Source organism: Siniperca chuatsi, linkage group LG20 (assembly GCF_020085105.1).
Source record: "Siniperca chuatsi isolate FFG_IHB_CAS linkage group LG20, ASM2008510v1, whole genome shotgun sequence".
Lineage (NCBI taxonomy): Eukaryota > Metazoa > Chordata > Actinopteri > Centrarchiformes > Sinipercidae > Siniperca > Siniperca chuatsi.
In genome coordinates this window covers 21,587,886-21,602,733 of record NC_058061.1, presented here as the reverse complement: position 1 = coordinate 21,602,733, position 14,848 = coordinate 21,587,886, and the positions used below count along the sequence as shown (strand labels likewise).

Sequence of the window (14,848 nt, the reverse complement as noted above, 5' to 3'; positions counted from 1 at the left end):
ACAGGCATGTACCTGCAGCACGATAACAGTCAGCTGTACAGAAGGTCAAGGAACTGTGAATGCAAATACACACGCGAGTGTTAAGACGTGCAGTGTGGAGGTGGTTGCCAAGACATCCAGCAACCATGTTCTGCGGACAGACGTCTGTGCAGCCATTTAATTGTAGAAGTGTTAATGCCAATAACCAAGCTTGCTTTCTTGCTTGCTTGGAGGAGGTGGTGGGGTGGGGGTGGGGGTGCAATTTACCGATACTTGGCTGAGTTCTGACGCCAGCACTGTAGTGATGTAAGAGGCGGAGGGAGGGAGAAAGCCGAGGAGGAGAGAAGAGAGAGGGAGAGCCGGGGCTCAGAGCGCTGATGTTCTCCTCACTTTCGGAGACCCAGACAGAGAGCAGCTCCCCAGCGGGTATCCTCACTGAGGTAGGCTGGCTTTTTTCACACTCCCACCTTTTTGAATATCTCAAGAAAAATCAAATGTAGCCTATTACATTTTCTGTTTTGAATTTTATTTGAAAACATGAACAGAAATTGTCCTGTATCCACATTCAGCTGAGTGCAGCGATGGCAGGGATGCAATGCTTAACATAAACATAACACACATTCATTTGGAAGATGACAGTGCTGTGTGGGTGTCATGCTACCAAGTTGAATGCGTCGTGCAAACTGCAAGACTTCAAATAGGATCATTTTTCATGACTAAAATCTGCCAAGTTATTTGGACGTGTAGAAGCCTACTAATTAATGAATGACGTGACTCTGACGTAGAGGATAATGCCTAATGAGCCCGTCTGGCTGATTTGTTTCTCCAGCCTAACTTTGACTTGAGCAGAACTGACTGGGTCTCCAGGAAACAGCGACGCACCGCGGCTCTCACACGCCGCTCAGCCGAGGGAGAGCGCGCAGAGCCCGGGCACCCGTCAGCTTCCCTCCCGGTCGGGATATGGTGCTCTCCTGCCACCGCTCCCCGATGCTACACACAGTTGTCTTCAGCATGACGGCGGCACAGGAGACTGAGCGAGTGGGGGAAGACTCGGTGGCGAAACTTACACAAGACTAAACCCTTGCATGTTTAACCAGACTTGAAGTGTCTTTGCCAAAAACATAAAACTTGAAGAGTTCTTCACACTACCATGGGGATAAGGCACCTTTTGTTGCTGCTAATATATCTGGACCCGCTGAGCGTGCTGAGCGCCGCTACAGGCGCTAAAAAACCCAAGCAGGCGCCCAGGAAGGCTCCCAAAGCCACCGCGGTCCCCACGGTCGTCCCGCCGAAGACCCCGCAGCCGGCGCCCGCCAGCACCCACGACACCTGCCTGGGCTACTACGACGTGAGCGGGCAGTATGACAAGCTGTTCGAGTGCAACAACACGGACCACCGGTACTGCTGCGGGACGTGCTACCTGCGCTTCTGCTGCGAGTACAAGAAAGACCGGCTGGATCAGAAAGCCTGCAAGAACTACCAAACGCCGGGGTGGGTGCAGACGGCCGCCCCGTCCCCCATCCCGACCGGTGAAACGTACGATCCGAGCATGGATCAGACCAACACGGCGGTCTATATCACCTGTGGGATCATAGCCTTCATCATCGTGCTGGGAGTGTCGGTCAAAGTTGCGTACGACAAAGCTACAGAGCCGCCTCAGGAAATGAACATACATAGGTGAGTGGGTAGAAGACTGTAAAATCACATAATGCGAGAAAGACTTGTGAATCCATGCACTGTGTAGGCTTATAAGTCCCATACTAAGAGCTCATCATTTGCACCATATAGAATATGACATGATATACTATAATTCAGACAGACATAATAGACCCCTTTGTAGACAGGGGTCAAAGGTCAAGACTCATGTCATAATATCTGTGTTTAAAGTGGAGGTCAGAGTGTTTTCATTCCCTAAATCAGAAATAATGAACTAGAAATCAGACTGGCAGCGTACTTCTGAGAATCAGCAGATATTAAATCCCTAAGAAGTGTACCTAAAATAATTATGGAGGACTTGAAAGTGAACTAATGAAGTTAATTATTAACTTAGGTTTGGGAGCAGGGCCACGCCTCAGCTACACCTCTAATCACCCGTCAAGCCTACCTATACCTGGTCGACCCATCCTGTCCTGTTTGTCTCAGTTTTCTCGACCCACTCTCCCTTTCCCTCCCCCTCATCCATTTACCTTCCTACCCCATCCCTCCCTCTGCCCATCCCTCCTCACATCCATTCACCCTCTCTTCCCTCCTTTCATCCCCTCTCATTCAATCCCTTGCATACCTCTCCCATCTCTCCTTTTCCAGGTACCGTCTAATTGGCTCAACTCAACTCCAGAGACAGATCCCTCACACTGAGTCTCCTCCTCCCCGGCCTTCAGTATATCCGTCCCAGACCGGCCCCCACGTTCATCCCCATCCTCACATCCATTCATCCATCCTCAACATCCAATACTTCCCCCATTTCATTAAACCTTAAAAACTCACAGTCAGTGTGGTCCTTGTTAGTGAATTACAGTGACTGTGGTAGTCTGGTGTTCACGAAGAAAGAGTGTGTGTGCGCATCTGTTATGTGTGGGAGTGAGAACATTTATATTGGATGTTTGTTAGTTTATATTTGCAGATCAAATCTTTCTTTTTTCCATTAAGCTGGGATAAAAATGGCGTCGCTCATGTTTGAATCTAACTATAGCCCAGATATTTGGCTCATGAGGCAACCAAGTCAGGGCGACCACAACCTACCCAGAGTCCTACGCCACCCCCACCCCCACCCCCACCCCCCACCCTCTGCACATCAGCACATGGCTGTCTGGTGTGTTCAGTTGGGGATATGACAAGAATGTTTAGCAGAGATTGGATACCATGGCAAATTATGCATCTCACCTTCTCAGCTGGCTCCTGCTTCCTCTTGGGGCTTCACCATATGAGAGTTATCATACATGAGTGGACCACATGTTGTAGACTGTACCCACATCAGTGAACACATGCTGACACACATTATTTCCTCAAGATTGAATAGCTTTTTTTTTTTTTATTAGATGCATTATTCAACACTTGAGCAACCTTAAGACTGTGAATAATGGATAGTGTTAACGTTGGGGCTGTGTCAAGGTCGTGTGACATGCATGCACCGCTGCACATTCAATAAGTAACAGGAAGAGGGGGGGAGCTAAAATATTAATTTAAAAGCAAAGGTTACGTTGGTGATACATTTGTCGTACAAAAGCTTTGAGCTGCTGCAGTGCTGCAAAAGTAATTTGATTTCCTTTTTCAAATGTGATGCCAGAAAAGGCAAACAAACACTTTTTGAACTTTCTTTCATCATGATTGCTTCTCCCTCTTTTCCACTCTCCCCCCTCGAGGGCTCCATCCTACCATATGCACCTGGTGCGGTCTGAAAAACATTCAAATTCAACCCAATTAGACGAGATACTCACACATCCAGTGTTTCTCTTGCAAATGAACATTCGTCATGTTCCCAGACGTAAACAAAAAAGCAAAAAAAAAGCAGAAGAAACAGAGCAGCCCTGAATTACCCATAATAGCACAACACTGTCTTAACAATTAGCAGCCATTCGGCATGCAGAAAACAGCCGTGCTATCGCTTCATTTTTAACTCAGTTCAGCTGCACTGAGAGAGAGAAACTACAAGAAGAGAAACATCTTTTTGGTGCTGTATTAACAGTCATTCTTGTTTTTTTTCCAGGGCCCTTGCAGACATCCTGAGGCAGCAGGGGCCCATCCCCATATCGCAATATGACTGTGAGAATTTTGCGGCGATGAACGGCTCACCCAAAGACAACACACCAGTCAGAACCTCATCCAAGAACCACTACACTCCCGTTCACACCTCCAAATCCAACCACGGTAAGAGCTATCCTCTCTCTCCACTCGATACTCAAAGCTTCACAAGAATCCACTAGTTTACGTGTCATGACTGTTGATCAAAAATAGCTTGAAGACAGATTTCAGCAGTTTAGCCCTTTGCTCAGTGTGTCTATGTAAAGCATTTGCGATATATTCATTATTTCCGTGCAAAATTCTGCATTCCCCTCCAAAGAGCACCCACTGTGCTCACCCTTTCAACAGTGTAATCTCCAATGTTAACATCCAGTAATCATCCGATTTGAGCAAGAGAGTGCGAGGGAGAGAGCGACAGCGGAAAAGAGGGGCCTGCTACTGGAGATAATTACAGGCTGGCAAGGTAGCGCGGCCCTGCAGTCTCTGACAGGCTGGAAGTGATGACCTCTCAGTCTCTCAGTGGGTGAATCACACGCAGCACGCACGGCGTGATTTAACCCCACGATTCAGAGAACAGACAGGGAGCATAAATCGGTAATATGGCCGAGAGCTGTGCAGGAAAAACGGGAGTCCAGGCGAACCCAGTCAACGCCGGCAGGTTCTTCGGCAAAGCAGGCGTTATCAGATCGAGAGAGGCAAAGACACTCAGGGAGAGGGACACAGATGGAAAATAACAAGATATTAGAAACACAAAGGAGTCGCTGAGATGGAGAGAAAAAAGAAAGACGTGTAGCCTCAGTGCAGGAGAAGTAAAGAAATATTTCAATGTTGGTTTTAAACACTGGAATAGTTCACACATTAGGTGTTGATTTTGCAGCCGTTGAAAAAGGATGATATGTGTGTAGTTAGTCAGCTACCTGACTTATTTAAAAAAATACTTTTTCCAATGCTCCTTTAACCGGGCATTACAGTATGTAAAACAGGACTTTTATTGAATCCTTACCCTACCCTGGTTCCCTGAAAGCCACATATACCTTCTCAATGCCCGGGAAGACAGGGAAGCATGTGTCCGGGCGCGTGGAAGGCCTCTACTGGTTATGACAGAACTGCAGCTGCATTTCTGAAGTTCTGAAAGCCAAACATCACAGCACCTGATACAATACATGTAGTTGTTACAGTTGATTTGAGCTACAGGACAGACATTATTTTTTTTTTGCATCTTTGTCTGTAAATAAATAATAGATTGTGCATACTCCAGCTGTATTTGGGTTTACCGACTCTTGTATGTCATGTAAACTTGGCCTCTTTCTGTCACATTGCCCTCTATCAAATACTTACTGGGAACATTTTCTTGCAGCTCAGTGTTTGCTGCAACCACAGTCTGTGTTCATACACTTAGTGTCTCCCCCACTCAGTCGCTGCATCAGTCTATTACTAATGGTCACTAGCTGGCCATGCAGGGGCCACGGCTGATACGTAGCTGCACGTGGCAGGCTGCCTTCAGTACAACCTTGCATGTATTTATACTCAGTAAAGGGCATCACTTTATCTGTCTATCTGACGCTCTGCTTGGCTGCGACTGTTTTGCCTGCTTGCACACAATCACTGCAACTCAGGCCGGCTCAGCTCAGTCTACAGCAGCAAAGCCCCCCCCCCCCCCCCACCTCATCAGGGACCACAGCAGTCCTGACGGGGCTGGACATGAAAGGCAGTGACAGGCCGGGCAAAAGCGTGGTTAATGCGCGCCTATAAATTGGGAGCTCCGCTCGATGTCCTAACAGGCTCCAAGGTGCTGTGGAGAGGGAGCCCACTCGCTCTCATAGAAAATGCATATTCATGTGCACCTAAATGGGCATTTGGCACAGAGCGGGGAGGCAGGCCTCTTAAGGAGAGGGTCCTCGGCTGGAGTCGTCGCCGCTAAGAATGGCACCTCACATCCAGAGGCTTTTTGGAGACACTTTATAATCAGGTGGAGAGGCCTCATAAAGCAAGTGGCTAAAGGGCCCAAGAGGATCCTATCAACTTATGTCAAGAGTGGGTATAAAGTCAGTTTCTCATTTGATCCTCAGCATGAAATGATGCCCACTAGCTCTCAGCAGTAATCACTTCCTTACCGAAGTTTTTTTTTTCTTCTTCATCCTCATAGTTTTGTTTAGGCTCAGTTCTAAAAATACATGCTGATTTATTTTTTCACATTGCAGGCCGTGTGTGGTGACACGGTACCCTTGCTGCACTGCAAAACTTCTCTGCATTTTTAGAACGATATATTCCTCTTGAAAAAAAACAAAAAAAAAACAGGGCCTAAAGCAAAAACAGCACAGACAGCATAATATGATACCAGCGCATGTGCTACTATATTTATTCGCATCCACTCTGCATTGTTGTGGGGCTCAGATCCTCTTTTAGGTCGGGGTGTAAACACACGACAAGGATCAGACCTCGAAAGGGAGGAGTAGATACCTTCACAGTTGTTCGCCTTTGGTTAAAGTAAACAATAACCGCTTCTCTGAGTAATGCAGTTTGGCCCACAGCTCTCTTCAAATGTAATTTATTTACCGCACACCGCAGGCAAAGATTTGCCCCTTTTTTTTTTTTTTTTGAAAAGTGTTGCTTGGTTTCCTCTCTGACATTTTCTTAATGCACAGAATGATGAAATATAGTTTTCAGGTAGTGCAGAGAGTAGCTGTTTCGTCTGTCTCAGTTTACTCAACAGAAACCAAAGAAAAAAAACAATTACTCCTATATAGCAGTTCTGCAAAAAAAGAATAGGCAAATTGGATTATGAGTTATGGGGCTGTGTTTACTGCACCAGAAGAATCAGAATAAGCAGAACGAGAAGACTGACTCTGCTAGAGTGTATGCTCATGCAGAGGGAGCAACCTCCCAAGCTGAAAGGTCAGCTGCTGTGGACAATGATAGAAGGTCGTGATGATAGAATAACATTTCCAGCTATTTAGCAGCTTTGACGTGACCTTCAGGTATTTTTAAAGCACGTAGCTTTGTGTGTGTGTGTGTGTGTAGTGTGTGCTCTCTGAGAGTTACTCAATCAAGAAGTTTTGCCCAAATAACAAAACAGTGATTTAGTTACTCTAATTATTCGCCAAAATGCACTTTTTTAATCATACTCAGTAAGCCCACCTGCCCCAAGCACTGCCACACACACACACACACACACACACACACACACACACACACACACACACACACACACACACACACACACACACACACACACTAGGCTTGCCATGGTAGTCGGTGTTACTGGTGTTAACATGGTGTTCGGGCATACAACAATTACACACCCATTACTTGCCCACCGCCCCCACCGCCGTTCCTGCTTTTTTGCATAGAAATAAAACCCATTTAGTTCATTTTCGCTTATCAGCGCCCACGTTCATCAAATGAAAAACTCTAATTTGTAAAATACTAAGCTGTTATCAATAGTTAGTCGGACGACGGACAATTATAAACTGAAAGTGTCTGCTCCGTACAGAGCAGCAGGAGTCAGATTTCACTTGTCACGTGACGAGAGTAAGGAGAGTTGACCGACAAGACGATGGCACAGGATTTGGTGTTGAAGCAAAAAGCAAGCTGTTTTTTTTGCAATATTTCAGATTTAAACCCAATGCTAATAGGGAACCTGATAACGTTAATGAGGCAATCTGTAAACTTTGACGGATGAAGGTGGCAGCATCTGGAGGCAACAACACCTCTAATCTACACACACAGTAAGCATTGGTTTTGTTCAGAGTAAGGGGAGGACCTAAAGAGCTAACGTTAAAGATCAAAGTAGGCGCTCTACAGATATTGAGCGTCATGGACGAATATCTTTTCTTGTACAATGTCCGGTGTAATCGGTAATACCGCTGTTGTCACGAGTTTATTAACTGGTGGGAAAATTTCCTCACCGTGGCATCCCTAACACACACACAGACACACACACACACACACACACACACACACACACACACACACACACACACACACACACACACACACACACACATAAAACACTTCCCTCTTCTTCCTGCAACCTCCCTCCAATTAATCCTTAAAGTGTGCAGCTAAAACATCTCCACTGTGACCTCGCTGGCTCCCCATTGGCCAGATAATCATCACCTACGTGTTAAAAACAACATTTCTATGCTGACTGCATCAACATGTCTAATAGAAGCTTCCTCCTGTGTTAAAGCTCAGCGTCTGAGAGACCCCACCTAATTGTCTGCTGCCCTAGATCTCATTATTGCCCCTTATTATACAGCTGGACCTTTGGTCCCCTGGGTGTACGTGTGTGTGTGTGTGTTTGAAGAGGTTTCAGGTGTGGAGGCAGGGATCCATCAGCATCTCTTTCCAGTAACAGTACCAGTTAATTATGGTGTGTGGGTCAGGACTTACTGCACTGCACCATTAGTTTTTGTGAGAGGGCAGGGGTAGGGTTAAAAGAGGTAGAAAACGCCAAGATGGCGTTTAAAAAGCTACATTTTATTTTCTAAAGAGGCTTCAGCATGTATCTCTCTACTGAGAGAGCGCAAGAGGAAGATAAAGATATGAAGATATGCGATGCCGAGCTCCAGCTGAACAACTTAATCGAGGTGATGTACACAACTCCATGTCCACTCCAGCAGATCGGCATCTGATAATGCTATAAAATCAGTATACCATGTAAATTACCTCTGCCTGGCTGTGTTAAAGCTTAATCGACCTTGGAGGGGGATACCCTCCCAGATGACAGCCACACAGAACCACATCCAGCTCAGTTCATGATATAATTATCTTATTATTCACATTTTCCCACACTCAGAGGTAATTCAGAGGTGTAGGTGTCCAGCGAAGAAGTCTGATTAAAAAAGTATTACCATATGAATCCTCAGCGCCCGCTAGCTCCAGCGGCCGTTCATTTCCACGGCACGTAGTTGAGGTGAAAGTCATGATTTTCTTTGTATCGAGGATGATAAATTCATAATGCGTAGCCTTCCCCCTGCAGGCTCTTCATGCTACCTCACCTTAATGAGCTGGGAATGGGAGCAGGAGGAAAGGAGGGGATTGCTTTTGAAGGGTCTTTCAGATTCAAGGGTTGTCGCAGTGGAGTCGTGGAGTGGCCTACCAATGACAAAGGTGAAACGGGAGACAACAATAGCGTGTGTGTGTCACACACAGAATTGCTGGTATGATGGAATGGGAAAATAACCCCAGCAGATACTCTATCTGCAGCCATGAAAGCAGCACAGGGAGAGGTGTGATTGAGTTCAAAGTGCATTGGTATGTGGGTGGTTGAAACATATTGCTTTTTTTCCTGAGCATCGTCGCACTATGTTTGCCTGTATGGTTCACTTTTCCACCATTTTCCATCTATCTGTGCCTGAGGGAAAGACACCACAGGGTCGTTCACCATGAAAATGACACAACTGGGGCCACTGAGAACATGATGGAAAAGCCCAAACACTATTTTCTCGTCTTTAACATGGGACCTGGTGAACTTTATTTTAGCGTAGTGATCCCTAACCTTTGTGGCTTGTGACCCCTTAAAGGTGAATTCTGGTCATTAGAGCTGAAATGATTAGTTGATGAATTGATTAGTCAATTGACAGAAAAATAATCTACAACTTTTCTGACAATTAGTTGTGAGGATTTGATGATTTGCTTTGTCTAGTGATAGTAAACTAAATATTTTAAAGGGGAACTCCACAGATTTTACACATCAGTCTGTTCACAGGTGTTGAGGAGTACTACTGCATATGTGAAAAAAGGTTGTGACTCCAGAGGGAGCTGTGTGTCTGATGAATTGCCTCAAGTGATGCCACTTGAGTCAGCGTCGGTTGGGGCTGAAGACTACAAGTTTGAAGATGAAACAAATCTGGGGAGTTAGAAAGAAGTGAGCTTACCAGACTTCTGTAGCCCGCTCCTCATCTCTGCTGGAGGCTAGAGGCTGGAGGCTACGATAGCTGCTACTAGCACAACACACCCTGAATCTCTGACTGAACTGTTGGCGGTTAAGTTGCATTGTGGGTAATGTAGGCGCCAGGTTTTGACAAAGAAGAAGAATGTGTGGAATAAAAAAGGCGATATCTCTGATTCTGCTCCGTTGATTTTGATCCTTTTTTTTCTGTTCTTTTGGAGTGCTGTTGGACAAAACAAGACATATTATTCTGCTTATGTACATGTTTTTATTTCACACTTGCTTTTGGCAATATAAACATGTGCTTCCCATGCCAATAAAGCACCACTGAATCGAACTGTAATTGAAGACGTCACCTTGGGCTTTGGGAAATTGCATTTTTATAGACCAAATGATTATTCGATTATTCAAGAAAATAACCGCTAGATCAGTCAATAATGAAAATAATTGTTAGTTGCAGCCCTACAAGTGACTTAGTGTTACTCTTCCATAAAGCTGAAAAACTTGTGAGACAGATTTAAAAAAGAATGGTCAAAATTGAAGCAGTAGATGCTGAGATGCCCTGACTTTATCCCTCTGTTCACACATACAGACTCGAAGCGGCAGGCTCACTCTTGCCTCTCACAAGCCCGAAGTTTGTGACTAGCACTGAGTATGACAAACTCAGCTCTGCTTGGGCAGATATTTTGTCCTATTGCCACTAGTCTTACTCACAACAAAGTCATTCATTTCCAGAGCAAGATTTGTTTCCATGCATCATTTTTATTATTCAAGTATTGGTAGCTTGTGATATCACAGAGAATTGGGAAGCTGTTGACCGCGACACTCAGCATGTCCTCCATGTTGTTTGACGTTTTACGTAGTTGAGTTGAAGAGGAAAAACAACTGTGCCTCCCTTTTTGAAGGGAATCAAACAAGTCCAACCGGGTGTCTCCAAGCTGTTGCTCCAGAGTGTCAGAGGACATCTGAATGAAGTTGAACCTTTCTCCACTTCCCCCATGTCGTGCCTTAGTCCCTAATATGGCTCAAGCTTAAAAAGACTGGGTATTAGAATCTTTTAGAATCTTCATGTATTAGTCTATTTCAGTTATTGTTTTGGATTGGTCTTAGTTGTTTTTATGGTTTTTGATAGCTCTTGGTTTGTTTTAAGGTGCCATTTAGGTTGTTTTTAGGATGAAATCTTACTTAGGATGTTATAATCTCATTTCTGTTTAATTCTTATTTTTTTGTTATCTGTCTTGTCTTTAACCCATTGTTTATTGCTGCCTATCTTGGCCAGGTAGTACTACATGTGACTAGTAAACTGATGTGCACTTGATGTGTAAAATTGTTGGATTGCCCCTTTCAAATGTAGAAATATCTGCTTATGACCTGTTGTCATTGGTTGCATGCCTCTATGGGTCAACCAGATGAAAAGCTTAATCAAGTAATTCATGAAATAAAAAAGTCAAATCATCATAAATATTTTTTTTTTCTGCTTTCCTACCTGCCTACCTCTGGTAATCTACTTGTGATCCCTCAGATTTATCTTGTGACCCCCTGGGAGGGTCCCATCCCCCAGATTGGGAACCACTGTTTTAGCTGTTGCTAATGTTGCTAATGATGAACTGATTAGAATACTAACACTGTGTGTATATGTCTGCCCGACTGATTGTGTCTGTGTGTATGTGCGTGTGCATGCATCCCTGTGTGTTTCCACTTAAATGTGTGTATGTGGACGGTTCTATATGTTCCTGTGTGGTGGCCCTGCATGCCTGCCTCCGTGTGTGTGTGTGTGTGTGTGTGAACAGGTCTCCACTATGGAAAGGAGAGCGTCCGGAGCAGCGGAGGCGCTGACCTTCACAACTTCATCTCCTCTGGCTTTGTGACATTGGGTCGAGGCCATCCAAAAGGTAAAGTACCTTTTACTTTCTTTTCTTTTCTTCTCTTTTCTCACACAGCAGATTGAATTAACTCTTCTTATCTACGAGCACTCTTCTGTATACCTGCTGAATGCTAAAGCTACCCGCGTAATGTTCCACTTACAAAACCGGTGATCAACAGCAAGACACAGACAGAGGTGAAATGTTTCCAGATTCAATTTCCCTCCCAAGCAATTCACATGAACTTCTGCCTCTGCATTTTGCAATTAAATACAAGCAAGCACACACTTACCGCTGCTGATGGGCGACAACGGGGTGGAGAAGGTGACTCTGAACTCACACACACGTCCACAACACACACACACACATGCAGCCATTAGTCGGGGGGCAGAGTTTTCCCATGGGTAATACACTAATTAGTATGCAGCCATGTTGTCTGAGCTCTTGTGATTTATTCCCATCCATTTTGGCTCCACAAACCAGCCCCTGCGTGTGTGTGTTTGTGTCACCTTGCGGGGGTTGCAAGGCGAGCCCCTTTACCTGATACTGCTTTCGAATGTTTAATTGAATGTGTTTGTGCCAGAGCGGGAATGCTTGTAATGTGTCATGGTGGCTGACTGCTTTAGTAAAAATCGACATGATTTAAATGTAATTTGGTTCCACTGCTGCGTATGTATTTCCACTCTTCCTCTTTGGTCTCAAAACCTGCTGATTTCCTGTTCATCATCCTAATTACAGTAGCTGATGACCTGTCGTTGCATTAATAAATACCACTTCAGATTTATGTGTTGCTTGGCAGGCATGTGTGGCTCCTCTCCCAGCAGAATCTGATCGTCTTTTACAAAGTATCATGGCTTTGTTTCCAAGTGCACAAAAAACTGCAGGGGCTTCTCTCCACTTTCATTTTTAATGGCGAACCATCACATTTATGTTTACATGAAATTAGCTGTTTTTCTCCTTGCTTTTTGCTTCATTTGTTTTCATCCCCAGAGGGGGTCCAGTTCACAATGGTATTCATATTCATATGCAGCAAGAAAAAAAACAAAACAACAAACTCTGCTGATATTCTCTGTAGCGCCCCCCACCCTGCATCTCTACCAGAGATGAGTAATGAGAAAAAAATGATTAGGTTTTATGAATCCTGATTCTTTTAAATAGATTTTTCGCTCTGTACAAATATCACAACAGCATCACTCCGGCATCTCCGGCTATACACTTGTCACAACAGCAGCATGGGGTATGGTTTAGCGTTCAGCAGCTGTGCAGTCAAATCTGTGTTTTCTTGCTGTGGGTAGCCTTTGATTCTTCTGCTGCAAAAACAAATGAAACGTGACAGATTGAGATCTTGGAAAGGTCTGCTGGCAAAATTTTTTATTTCTTGTAAAAAAAAAAAAAACAAAAAAACTATGTGAAGCACATACAAGAGCCTCAGTTCTTTAAAAGCATTTTTCTTACCAACGTCTCTGTTTGACTGTCTTGGGCCCAGAGGCAGCTATTACTGTGGATTGAATCCTAAAATCAATGAAACACTGGTCTGAAGTTTGGGTTGGTTATTGTTTCTGCTTGGTATTATCTTTAGCATTTCACTAGTGTACAATCACTTCAGGGTGGTGGAGGGAAACGAACAGTTTAACCAAGCCTCCCCCGCACTCTCATGGTCTCTTTAAAAGCACTCTTCATATCCACAAAAGCGGAATGGCTTCAGCTACATTAAAAATTACTTCTCTCCTTGACTGATTGAAGGATATAAATTGCTCCTACCTAAAGTGTGTTCAGTGTTTTTGACAACACACAGTCATTTCTCTCTCCAGTTTAATGATTCACAAATAGTTAGTAAATCACTTGATCCTTCACTTGACCCAGCAGTGAATTTATCCAAAATCTGTGGATGGATTTTAACGTCCAGAGCGGTGAACCTGTGGGCTGATGTGAACTTGCAGTGATGCGATGGAGTCACGTTGAGGTTAACAGCAAGTAAACAGTCCGGTTGAATTTAAATCATACCGAGCTTCATTATTTTTGAAAAGGTTTGCACAGCTTGGTTTGCTCTGGCTGAGAGTAACAATGCTGGGGAAAAAAAAAGAGAATGCAAATAGGTATTCACTGGTGAGTCAGGGGAAAAATTCAGTTTCCATGTGAATCTGGAAACAGATGTTGCCTTCTTTGCTGTGTCTCAGTTGTTTTTTTTTTTTAGTATATATGTTTTTTGCCACACTGACAGAACAAGGTGTAGGAGTCATGATGTAGTCCTCTGGCTTGGATAAGCCAGCGTTGCTTAATTATACAGGCATACGTGTTTGGTTATTAATTATATGGCAAGCTGTGTGTGTGTGTGTGTGTGTGTGTGTGTGTGTGTGTGTTGCAGCGCAGCCCTTGGGGAGGACATGTTAGGTCAGAGCAGCTGGATGCTTCACATCTGTGTGACGGGGTACAAAACAACCCTGCGCTGAACTCTAAATGAGATCTGCCATGAGCGCTGGGTGGGAAACTAAAATCCAACCTCATACTGCGGTCCAAGAGTTAGTTTGTTGTAATCTACCTTTTTGGTGTACTAACCTTCAGCTCAGCTTGCCCTGTGCAATTCTACTTCAGTTAGTGGTGTCCTACATTTCCCAAAATGCCTTTCAGCAACCTTTTAGAGAAGGGTCATGAACTTGTTGTTGCCATCTCTAGGATACACAGAGATTTCATCTGTGTCCTAATTTCATACTACGTACTAATTCGTAACAAGTTTTGAAGTTTGAAGTTGTTTGTTCGCAGTGGAAATAAAACTTTTCTTGTGAATCAGCTGCAGGAAATGCGCTGTACCTGTCACCAAGATCAGTGGAGCTTTGTTTGCAGGGACGTGCACAGACCTTTTGAGGCTCTAACCTGAAAAAAGGGCAGGCCCCCCCACCCAACCTGATTTTAGGTGTCCCCCATCAGCATGCACCTAAATGGTATAAAATCTGGAAATTTAACTAACCACAAATCAATTTTTAAGAATAATGAAATATAAACAATTGTGTGTAAGTTAACACATTATTATGTGGGGCCGTACAAGCCACAATACATTCTGGCCCTCTCACATACATACATTCTCCTTTCACGTACATATATTTTCAGCATACATATATATTGCAGCTCATTTATTGCGCTGTGATTGAGGTCAGGTCTGAGGGGAGGGGGCAAGGAGAGTGTGATTTACATCTGCATACAGAACGTCATTCTTCCTGAACTAGCAGTCCCCTCGTCCGCTCTGAAGCCTCTGGCGTCGCCGCAGACTCCTGGAAGCCGTCGTCGTAGATGTGCGATCATGTCAGAGGCCATCGTTTGGATTTTGATGCGCGTCTATTCATGCAGTTGTACTGTACAGCCATTGTTTGACTACTTA

At 44.4% G+C, this 14,848-nt stretch overlaps 1 protein-coding gene across 16 annotated transcripts in view; it reads left to right on the top strand.

Annotated features, from left to right (window-relative positions):
- The first annotated feature begins 267 nt into the window (after positions 1-267).
- The window catches only part of LOC122867748 (protein shisa-6), a 68,597-nt gene continuing 54,016 nt past the window's right edge, over positions 268-14,848 (top strand). For all 16 annotated transcript variants that reach the window (XM_044178932.1, XM_044178931.1, XM_044178928.1 and 13 more), the window contains exons 1-4: positions 268-419; positions 809-1,656; positions 3,683-3,843; positions 11,404-11,505. In XM_044178932.1, coding sequence (XP_044034867.1) covers positions 1,130-1,656; positions 3,683-3,843; positions 11,404-11,505 — 790 coding nt within the window. In that variant the 5' untranslated portion in view covers positions 268-419; positions 809-1,129. The remainder of the gene's footprint in view (positions 420-808; positions 1,657-3,682; positions 3,844-11,403; positions 11,506-14,848) is intronic.